Source organism: Apteryx rowi, unplaced genomic scaffold (assembly GCF_003343035.1).
Source record: "Apteryx rowi isolate R43461 unplaced genomic scaffold, aptRow1 scaffold_658, whole genome shotgun sequence".
NCBI classification, from domain to species: Eukaryota; Metazoa; Chordata; class Aves; order Apterygiformes; family Apterygidae; genus Apteryx; species Apteryx rowi.
Genome location: NW_020450936.1, coordinates 67780 through 79667, shown reverse-complemented (window position 1 = coordinate 79667; position 11888 = coordinate 67780). Strand labels below are relative to the sequence as shown.

The 11888-nt window shown below is 40.0% G+C and overlaps 1 protein-coding gene across 1 annotated transcript; it reads right to left on the bottom strand.

Moving 5' to 3' along the window:
* Positions 1–736: 736 nt before the first annotated feature.
* Positions 737–10447, bottom strand: FAS (Fas cell surface death receptor). The gene is made up of 11 exons (XM_026084993.1): positions 10442–10447; positions 10113–10163; positions 7962–8127; positions 7228–7359; positions 6904–6984; positions 4522–4645; positions 4090–4154; positions 3690–3767; positions 3469–3542; positions 2927–2951; positions 737–2085 (listed from the first exon to the last, which is right to left on the bottom strand). Exons 1-11 carry the CDS (start codon positions 10445–10447, stop codon positions 1670–1672), a joined length of 1218 nt encoding a protein of 405 aa, XP_025940778.1. The 3' UTR covers positions 737–1669.
* Positions 10448–11888: the final 1441 nt, after the last annotated feature.

Genomic DNA, 11888 nt, shown 5'->3' with positions numbered 1-11888 from the left:
GGCCTCGCTCAACCGGGGGTGCATGCATGCATGTCTCAGCAGGGAACAACCTCAGGCAGGTCTCCTTAGCAAAGGCACTGGGTATGACCACCTATCAGCTGCTCCTTGACACTAACTAACTAACTGGAGATTCCCTTGAGGGAACAGATAGTAGAGCCAAAGAGAAAAGTCATCTAACTTCCTATGTGACCTGAAAAATGAAATTAAAAGATAGAAAGGTTTCTTCTTGATTAAAACGCTTTGTGAGACTGCATGTGAATTAGTGTTTGAGCAGGGAAGGCTTCACTGGGAGACAGGAAGGGTAGGAAGGCTTTCCTGGACAGATGCGTAATAGGTAGGTTGTCTTTCTTTTTAAGGTTTGCTTCTTCTGTAGGTCAGAATGTTAAACCAGCAGACAAATGATGTGAAGCAGCGTAGTAGGCATGCATCTAATTCTGTCTCTGAACTGTGAAAGACAGGAGTGCAAAAGAGCTCAGCCTAGGGCAAGAAATATTTAATGTGTGGGAAACTCCCCCTCTTTCAGAACAGTCTTGTATGGTCCCTCAATTATTACAGAGCAGGTAGGCTGCAGAGCAGCACTACTGATTATTTGGCTTTAGGAGCCCTCTGGGATCTGTGATGAAAGAGGGAGAAATATTTTTCAGGAGAATGATCCCCATTTTGTGATTTACTGACATGAGTAAAATAAAACCTAAAAATGACATCTATAGGTGCATTGTAGGAAGGAAAGAGAAGAGTCATTCACTATGATTTTATTATTGCATTTTCCTTATTATCATTTCTTGCATTAGGAAAGCTAGTGTTGCACACTTAAGTTTGGAGACTCCACAGCTTGTGCAGGTTGACCTCCCAAAACCACGGTTCTGTGTCACTCCAGCTCCTGCTTCTCTGAAGAGTTTTAACATTAGAAAAGCCTTGCAATCATTGCAGAAAACAAGGGAAATAATACCTTTTACTTAACCCTGGGGCTTCTGCACAGAAAAACTTGTGCATATATACATACACATATATATGTACACACATACACAAAGCTTGTATACACACATGCACACACACAAACATATTACATACCTACACACACACACACACTCAAAAGTACTTTTATACAAGTGAGAAGTCCTGCTTACAAAAGAACAGAATTTAATTATAGATTAATACCTATATTCAGAAATAATGAGGGGCATAGTACATAAAAGAATAAATTTTTTTGTTCAAGCTTTTTTTTGGTACGTTTCATTGACTCTTAAAACCAGAGCTTTCTCTTTGAAAAATTCAACAAGAGGGAAAAGCTGCATCCTGCAATTTTAATATAAGCAAAACATTACAGTGATACAGTATGCAGGACCATACATTTGAACTATACCTTTTCTTCAAGTAATGATCAACTTCTTTCCTTTGGTACCGAGTCCAACAGCTGAACTCTTATATTGTAATTTTTAGTAAATGAGCTCTAGAACTTTTCCTCCCAGTTCTTAACAACCTAAATAAGTAATTATAACTTTTTTTTTAAAGGAAAGATGCCTCTCAAAATCATAATTATTCCTTGTTCACATTATAACCTCCTTGGATCTTACTGAGCTGCCAAAGAAAGTGACAATTAAAAACTTCATGGTTTGTATTATTACAAAAATACAAAGTTAATTAGAAATAATTTTCAAATGATGCTATGCTATGTCTCTTCCAAACTGTCAGAGTAGGTTTTACTTAGCTCAGCATTATCAAGATAAGAGTTTCCACCTTCCTGAGTGCAGGTTGTGCTTTGCTCAATATTATCATTGTAAGATTGTCCACCTTCCTGACTGCTGGGAACAGCTGCCTTCAGTTTTTCCTCAATTTTATCAGCTGCAGTGCATATTTTAAGCTCTCTCAGGCTGTTGATTAGGGTTCCATAGGCTCCTTTTATCCCATGTCTTTGATACCAGGCTTGAAACAGCTTAATCTTCTGTTCAGATGTATCACTAAAATTATCCCGAAGAATTTGATCTATGACAGGTTCTGGTACTCGGTGATTACGAACAAATGTCTTGACATCTTGGAGTGTCATCTCCCCCACAATACCAGGAATATGGGTGCTCAGGTCAATATCTAGAAGCATAATAGGAAATGAAAACTCTTGGCACTTACTGCTTTTTATCACCTATGTGGAAAGTTGGTCCTTCTCCTATCCAATACAGATGAAGTTTCATGTATTCATGACTCAGTATGTTTTATGTGCAATTTTTACAACTTACATCAGGTTTCACATTAGGAACAGGTCTGCTTTTACATGCTGTTACCAAATGCTAAGTAAAACAAATATTCAGAGCTGCATCCATATTGCTTTTTATCACTTCAGATAGAACCTTTGTTCTCTCTGTAACCTATTTTGTCTTATCTATGATCAAAGTCTGATCATGCTTCATGTACCTGTTTCGCCCAATACAGTATTGGTAAAGGTCTTGGAACCAGACAGGTCTCTTGTTGTGATGTAGCCTTAGAGCTCATATTCTCTCCCTACTGTTTGTTAACACCATGGTTTTAGCCTTGAACATAGGGTTTGCGTTTCTGCTATCCCATTGCTGGCATGTGGGACTACTCCATTATTGTAATTAGCCATAATCATAGAAATACAGCTTTCTACCTCCTAGTGTTTGTACTGCACACAGAACAGAAGTTCGCCTGTTGTCAGTTAGTAATTGTTTCCTACAGAACAGAGAATGTGAAATTCCTTCTGAGTTAAAACTCTCATTAACATGAAACCACTAAATGCCTTAATAAGCACAGTAGGAGCTGGCATTTCTTTAATAAGCCTCCTGTGTTGTACCAGAGTGACAACTCTAGGAAATGGCAAAGTCTACACAAAAATACTACACACAAAAATAGTGTAAGATTTCCATGTCTATTTTTTTTTCTTACACTGAATTCTGAGAAATTACTTGCTTCTTACCTGCAAATATGAGAGGTACCATCTCCTGAAAAGAGAAGCAGGGGAGAAATTAACTGAAACCAGTTTTGTAAGATACCAACCTTGCATAATAGGATAAACAGATTTCATGACATTTGCCTCTCCAATTTTATTTTAGCTTTCCCCATGATTTCCTTCTTTCCTAGCCAGGAAATCAGATTGGACGGACCTCTTTTTATTTGACTTAGCTAGGGGAATCATCTCACAATTGCTTTGGCCTAAAAGTATGCACGGGGACAGGTACCCAGGGTCAGTGGAGGCAAGATAATTTATAAAATTTTGATCTTGTTCATGTAACTCAGGAAGCACATCAAAAAATTGTTAGGTAATGTGAAGAAATAATTTGAGGTGGTTACTCTTTCTTTCCTCTTACTTCTCCCAAAGGAATCCCCTTGGTGAAATCTACTGCATTCATGTAATAGAAGACAGGCATCCACATGCTTGGGAAGCCCCAGTGTAATTTAAATGGGACAATAGTTCAGGCACCAAGCTGAGTTTTATCTAACGTAAGCAACAGTACTTACAGAATGAACTCCTGGTTTGGGGACTGCTTCACCCGGGGACTGCTTGCTAGTAGGATCTTTATATTTTCTCTTATCTGAAACAGTACAACACAGAACAATTTTAAAATCCAACACAGAATGTATTTCTCCTCTGCACTCCAAGAATAATAAATTACATCTGAGAAAGCAGCTGAATAGCCTATTCAGAGTATGATAGGAACAAGGAATAGGGAATGACTTACACCAGAATATTCCTCCAGATAGTACTAACAGCACAAATCCCAAAACAACTCCAGTGATCCACAATAGGCTTCCATTTCCTATTGGAACATTGGAAACAGTACATGAAAGCTAAGTCAAGAAATGCAATACTGCAACACACTGTAAAATTTAAACAAAATTGTGTCAGATTATAGGGATCTTTCTGTTCTCTACTAATGGCAGAGACTACTTCCTTGTTAAAGGCTTATCTAGTACGAGTCACCCCTAAAAAGGAATGATGACCCCAAAATTTCCACATTGATCAAGGGAAAAGAGCAACCATGCTCTACAGGTCAGTACAGGACCTGGTATATATGATGCCCCTAGCTGTCAGGAATCATGCTGGGTCACTGTGTACCATGCTAGGTTTTAAAATGGTACCTTTCATTTTGCATACAGTGTCTGAAGCTGAAGTACATTGTTTTTCAACTAGGCCACTTTCACATCTGCAGAAAACACAAACAAATATTATTATGAGATTTGTTTATCTGTTTAGAAACTCTTTCAAGAGAACAAATCAAAAATCTTCTAACAGTTTTTATCAGGTGTTTGATATATCAAGATATATTACAACTTAGCCACTTCATTAGATTTTCTTTTAAAGGTATATGCAGAGTTGGTGGATTTATACAAGTTTTTTTCATGTGCCTTTGGAAAGTCTGCATGCAAGTTAAGTTAACAGAGTTAAGCAAAGGAAAACTAGTGTCTTTTCCCCCAGGTTAGATATTATCATAGACTCCATCTTGAAATTGTCTGGAAAAAGGTGATTCACAATTGGATATTTAACATGAATCAATGGAGGCATAAACTTACATGGTACATGGCTCACAGTGTGCGCATGACGCAGAAGAATTGCAAAAATAGTTCTTTGCACAAGTGCATTCTGTGTTCTGTTCTGGGGTACATTTCTTTGCAGTCTCCAAACCTAAAATGAGTTCTTAAAGTTTGTTAGTTTGAAAAAGTAGGCCTTACAGCTACCTCAGTCCTCTGCTTGCAAGCTGTTGTACTCATACTCTAGTGCTTTTAGCTCTACCACTGCTGGCACTGGCAAGGCTTAATTGCAGCTACAACGTAGCTTTTATAAGGAACCTTGCTGTGGGAGTACTGGAAGGAGGAAGATGGCAATGAGACCTCTGCTGGCCAAAAGCTCAGAAAACTGATCATACAATAAAGTACTTGCTAGAAGGGGACTCATTTATAGCACTGCCAAACGTTGTCAGCTTCTTTTTCCCATTCAGACATGTAAAGCCAGAAGGGACCTCAGAAGATCATGGAACCCATCACCCTGCTTTATGGCAGAGTCAAGTTCTTTACTATCCCAGATAGATGATCTGTTTTATCTCTTCCTGTGACTTCCAACAGTGAGTCTTTCTAGCTAACATGTTCCTCTGCTTAAATATCAAAACAAGGGAATTAATTTTCTCGTATCCTCAATGTATATAAAGTGATCTCCATTCCATCTATGAAAAAAAATCTTTCTTCATAAAAAAATTACTATAAGTAGATCTATCTAATATAAAAACTATTTTCATAGGAATACAGGAATAGAAGGAAATTTGAGTTATCACATTCAGTCCCCTGCTGTAACAGAAAACCATGTTATCTCTCATAATTTGATGAAGCACTACTGTAAAACAAGTGCTGAAGCCATTCATGAAAATATCAAACAAGAATGATCCTAAAAATGATTCTTATGGAACTCCAGTGGTAATTTCCCTCCTACCTAATATTATCAATTATCTGACTTCTCTTCAACCCCATTATTGTCCGTGGGATACTTTGAGTAGTCATCCCATCTCCCTTTCTTTCCCGTCCAGTTTAACTAATAGCTTCCTTTGTGGCAGTATACAAAATACTAAATTGTTCTGCTGTACTCATCTTCATTACTGATCTAAAAATGCTTATTATAGTAGCTAATGAGAGCTAATGCACATGGTGTTACAGGAAGCGGAAAACATTAGAAATCAGTATTCCAACAGGTGGTCAGAATACAACCACACTGGAGATAAGAGTCATCTCTCTGCTCACCAAAATGAATTTTGGATACAATGAATGCAGAACTGTCATTCCCTAAATGTAGCTATACTGCAACTAGAGGCCACTTGGCAGAACTAGTAGGAGATTAGTTAAAAAGATTAAAAAAAAAAAATCTACGATGGGTATTTATGTAATGGGTAGCGAATTCCTGGAACTTAATGTCCCCCAGCAGGTTCACGTACAACAGGCTCGTAAACGGATACTAAAAGGGCTAGATAGGGATGTACCTTCTAACAACCCTAACCACAACTGTGGATGCTGGGAGCATATGCAGGGATCAGACCAAAGAAGGCAGTCAGGTTTGTGTGCTCTCTATAAATAGCATCTGTTACCTCCACTGCTGAATGCAGAACATTGGGGTAGGCAGACCATTGGTTTGACCCAGTAGGGCATGTCTTATCATCTCATAATTTGGTCCTATACCCCATGTAGCATCTTGAATGTATGATAAACATCATGATATGAGCTCCAGTAATTTTAGATAATGTTATTAATTACATAAAAGACTACAAAATAAGTAGTCACAGGGAGTTATTCCTTCTCTATTTCTCCCAGCACCTCTCTTCTTTTAAATAGAGAACAAGAGTGCACTTTCCTACCTTGCCTCTGACCAGATGGTGTAGGACCTGCTTTACAAGGAGAAAAGCCTATGCTCAACACTGAGTGTCTTTTGGAAAACAAAGCTGTTTCATATATCCTAGTTCACATCTCTAGCATAACTTTGAAAACTAGCTACTAAGAGACAAAATTTTTGGAGAAGTATTATCTTTTGTTAGACCCACTAATGTACTAGGTGGGAAGGTAAAGGAAAATGGAGGCTTTTGGGAACATAAGCCCGCTGCAAATTTAGGAGCTATGAACATCCTCAGGCCTGATGAAGAAAACAAGGTGCAGAAGCCTGTCAGTTTTTCCTAACTGTGTTACAGCTGGCCTACTGAAAGATGTACTACTTTTCATCCTGCCTACAAATGTGCTAATATATGCCATATAAAAGCATGATCTGCAGGTTGCTTTTTATTATAACCCATAAAATATCACAGTATTTTTAAGATAATCTAATAGGACTATATCATAACTCAAGGCTGAGGCCTGTGCAGAAACATTAAGTGCTATAAGGTCTACTAGGAACACCAGAACATCCCAGTACAAGTGGGTTACCTGTCTCTTTGGGAAGTAAGGAAAGGTACTGCAGAGGCAAACATAGAAGAGGTGCGACGTTACTCTCCAAATGCTCCCAGGCTGAGCAAAGGCAGGTGTAAGGGGAAATAAAGGACCAACATAGCTTGTTCTTCCTCCTACTTTGTGCTCAACAAAAAGGAATTGGTGGATAAAAGGATGACTTTGTCATAAATTCCTCTTTGTCCTATTCCTAAGACATCTTAATCTGCATATTACCCTTTATTCAGGGTTTTCCAAGACTTTTCAATCTAATCCTATATCAAACAAGGGTCATTGCTTGAGTTGCTGTTTCTACAGACGTACCAAACACGTTGTCACAAGAACTGCATCTCAGACACTTGTCCAAATCGTTGGTATGATCGATGTACTCCTCTTCTTTGCATTTATCACAGTGTTTTGTAATGTTTGTTGGGCATGGAATATTTTTAACAGAGCCTGTAGAGAGAGAGAGAGAAACAAGAATAAGATTTGTAAAACCTTTGGCCAGAAGCCATCAGCTCTAAGACCTACTTCAGACTTTCTATTTAGTATGTAATACCTTTTGATTTACAAATATTGGCAGAATTCATACTCTTTATGCATAAATATGTGCTTTTCAGCAATGTAGCATACATAAAATCTGATATCCCTCCCTCTTCCTCCAATTTAGGACTGAAGGACAATTTAGGACATCAAACAAAACTTTACATGAAAAATGTGAAAACCCATGTACATATGGAGAATCTTGTAGGCAAAAGCCCATATTAGCATATTCCTAACCTCTTTCAAAACTGCGTATGTAACTGTTAGCTCTTTTGTGACGAGCATGTTATATATGAACTATCTGTATGAAATCTATGAAAAGTTATTGGTGTACTGAGCTCAAGAAATACTTTGGAAGTGTCTGAGGTCCTGTAATGCAGAAGGGTAGAGCTAGAATGAAGCACTGTATCCAAGAAACAAAACACACCATTTAGTTATCCCAGCAGAAAGTAATTGTGCATGTTGTGGTTTCCACTCTTAATCACTTTTCAATACAGTCTTATCATGATACTCACCACGTTCACATTTCTTGCAACATGTACCACCTAAATTGTACTCAGCTGGGGCACACTCAATTTCCCTTCTAGCAATGATCCTCCTTGCAATAAATTTATTATATGCTGTGTGTATTGGAGCTTCAGTATCATTTTTGCACTGTGATTCAATAATTAAGCCAACCACCTAGAAGAGAAGAACAGCGAATTATGGAAGAAATTGTCAAAGATTGTAGGTTTATTCTACTACTAGCACAGAGCTACACCAGTACCATTATTCCACTGCTCAAGATGTCCATATTCACTGCCTTACTGAAATTGTTCACTGTGTCAGAAGAGTTAATGGATAATGAGAATACTTATTAGATTTAATGCTATCAACCCTACTGTTGTAGGTATTGATTATTTGGAAATTAATACTTGAGAACAGGCCTGTACATCTGAGTTTTAACAGATGACCTCATATACAAGCTAAAGGAACTCCCATTGTTTCTTGAACTGCTTTCTCTACCTCAGATTACTTTACCTAAATCTGCACTTTCTTAGAACTTTCTTTTCAATTCAATTATTTTTTTTCCTTAGAAGACGATGCCTACATAGCCCTGGAAGAAGTGTTGCTCTCCTTCCAAATTAATTTCCACCCCTCCTGCTCTATTTTGGGAGGATTTTTCCTCAAGTTAAATTGCATGGTCCTTGTTTCTTTTTCTTCTCTGCTACTGGTCAGTAGTAACTTTACCAGCCACCACTGTCCTGTCCCTTTTCATGATAATAAGAAAGCACAGTGGAACAAACAGAGCCCAAACCATTCTTTCTTTCTGTTTTGGAAGTAAAATGGGAAAAAGAGCAGGATAGGTATAATTTGCTTTATTCTTTACAATGGTTTCTGGGGAAATCTGTACATACTTGGCATGCACTAAGTATGACATGTCTCCTGTCTCTATAACAGAGCTATGTAATGAACTGACAACCTTTTGGCTAAAGAACTAGGTCCTCTTCTTGAAATATTATTATGCAGGAGAGCTAAAAAACAGCCTGCCTTTACTTAACCCCGTTTTGCTGATAGTTCAAAGTGATTTGTGTATTTTGACTCTATTTTACTTGTGTAATACTTATTATTTGCATGGAGCTACAATGGAAGAAAATGAAGACAGTCCTTGTCTTGAAGAGTTTGCAGTCTAAAATCTAAGCTGAACTCTACATTCCTTGTTCTTTAATCAAAAAATATTACGTTTTGTATTTCACAAAAGACCCAAAGACACAGACTATGAGGGATACCAGGGAAGTAGAAAAATGATGTGTGGGAAGAAATGGACCAATGACATTGTCCTTGTGAACGTGAAAGAATAGGTAGGTTGTGAAGAAGGATGGAAAGTTATCTTTTTCCAAAAGCAGATTACCAGAGAATAAGGTGCAAGACAAAGAAACTGCAGAAATCTCATCCCAATAGCACAGTTGATGGAACATAGGAGTCCTGCCAGGCACAGATCCACTCTTATTTTAAATCAGCATGCAAAAAGTCTTTATCTAAATAACTGATTTTTAATCTTGTCATGGATATTTAAGAGAGGTTAATTCTGAATGGTTGGTTATCATTCAGCAATTGCAGCTTAATGCAAATTTGTACCATATCTGTTAATGCTAAGAGCAAAGGATATGCTATATACATATTTAAGCAACTCTTAATAATCTGAATATTGGCTATTTTTATTATTTTACATTTTTTTTCCTGCCTAGCTGATTCATTTCATCTTCCTGAGTTTGTGTGAAATTGCTTGATGCCAATCTCAACTTCAGTTAGTTGCAGAAAGACTCTTTAATTAGCTTAACTATTTATTGAAAGATGGGTTTAAGTCTCAAACTGGCATCTCAAGTGAAGGAAGTGTTATCTGTGACTAATGAATTGAAGTAATCAATATGCCTACTGTCTGGTGACTCCTACATGTAGTCACTTCTTTTCATCCTCCTCTGGTCTATTCAGAGTCAGGAGGACAAAAAATATTTTTGTTCCTTATCACCCATCTGTTTTAAAATTTAAACAATATTAGTTACTAGACTGAAGCCAGGGCGGCCATGCTTTGCATCTGGAGAAAAGGTTCAGCCGCCAAAAAACCTGGTTAGCACTTGAGCATATTGAGCCCAGGTGCTCAGCCCGTCGCTTCCCCCGTCCAGTACTTCGACTTTCTTTGCTGCCAAAGCTTTGAGGATGCGCTTCTGTGTACCTATCTGTGACGATGTTAAAAGATTAAGTTAACGTAGACCTTAACAGAAGTTGTCGAATCACTACCTCAAACTGACATGATTTTTTTCTTCTTCTGACTGGGATTACTGATTAAAAACTGGGATTAAAGAGTCTGATGTAAAATAATGTATTAAACAGTAGGCGTTTATCCATGCAGTGTACAGTGCCCTGCTTTCTCACAGGAAGAGATGGTGCTCGCCACCCCACTGCGCGGCTTCCTGGCGGCCTCCTCGCCCTCGCCGAGCCCATGGGGGCCGCTCACCGCCATCGCCGGCCCTGCCGCCCCGCTGCCGCGTCGTCGGCTCCCTCCGTGGCGGCTCTGCCGTTTTGCCTCGGCCCCGGGGCCGAGCGCCGGCTGCGGAGGCGGCAGCGGCGAGGCCGCCCGCCACGGCAGAAGGGTCCGGAAACGGGCCGGTCCGAGGCAGGCGCCGCGGGCATCTGCCTGCGCCGGAAAGCACGAGGGAGCCAGAAGGGCTTCCACCCTTTGCGCAGGCTGCGCGGCCAGACACACGGCCTGCAGGCGCCCGCGAGGCGGTACGGCGAGGCAGCCCGCGAGGCGGTACGGCGAGGCAGCCCGCAGGGAAACGAGCGCCTTCTCTCCCCCTCAGATCGAGCGACCTGGGGAGGAGCAGTGAGGTGGCGACTCCCGATGCCAGCACAGTCCCCTTCCTTCGCTCAGCGGCGCGCTTAAACGCACGGTCCAAGACCCTGAAAAGCCGACCAGCATCTCGGCGACGCTTATGCCTCCTCACGCGCCCTGATACCAGTGCCTGGTCCTGGCCCGTGCCCTCAGGGAGCCATCGTCCACCCGCGTGCCCGCGCGAGCCCGTCTCTCCTGGTTTAGATTGATAGAGTCAACTTGGCAGTTGTCGTTTTGGGGGTGAGGGGAGGGAAGAAAAGAACCTGGGAAACAACAGTGTAAAGAAAGGGAGAGGGTAGATCGCCACAGCTCCAACCCCCCCTAATGCACCTATAAATAGTACCTGGGCATGGCATAGGCGCTGAGCGACATCGGAGAAGCGCAGAACAGAAAATGCACTGAGGGAAACATCTTTCTAAATGACCAACATCAGTAAAACTGCTTTGGTTTACTGAACTACTGCAATCATACTGCATGCACAGACCTAGTCTTCCTCAAGCAAACAAACGTCCATGCCTCTTACTTATGTTTTTATAGCGGTGGGCTAGAGAAGGACAGAAATATACAGTTTTCTGATGGAAGCTTTTCACTGTCATTCACGAAGATGAACTTCCTGATACACTTACAAGAAGTGTGGAACACTTCTCAGAATTCGTCTTCTGAGAAGAAGACACCTACATAGCTTCTGCTCGCAGGGACTGCATACAGTGCCTTACAAATCAGGAACCATTGGAGAACTTAGCTTTCAAAGCAACATCCTAATTTTTCAAACTTTTTTTTTTTTTTTTACCTCCTGGATTTGTCCCCTCTTAAAAGCAACACATCATCAGGCCTTTAGTTTCCTGAGCGCACCTTAATTCCTCTTCTTGTTCTCTCTGAGCAACGATTGCTAATAACGGAGAGGAAGAATGTTAGGGGCTTTCAGAAAGGCAGGGTTGACAGGTGCTTTTTTATGATGTGTACATTCAAACAGAAGAGGCTGTATGTTTTCCAGTCTAAAATGACTCACAGAGGCTCTCTTTTAACTTTCTTATCCTAATCTAAAAATAGTTGTCATATCTAAACTAAA

Bases quoted from the DNA above. Each gene is read 5' to 3' on its own strand.
- FAS (XM_026084993.1), bottom strand. The intron at 8,128-10,112 runs GTACTGGACGGG...CTTCTCTTCTAG, and splicing joins TGGCAGCAAAGAAAGTCGAA to GTGGTTGGCTTAATTATTGA. The intron at 7,360-7,961 runs GTGAGTATCATG...CTCTCTCTACAG, and splicing joins TTGCAAGAAATGTGAACGTG to GCTCTGTTAAAAATATTCCA.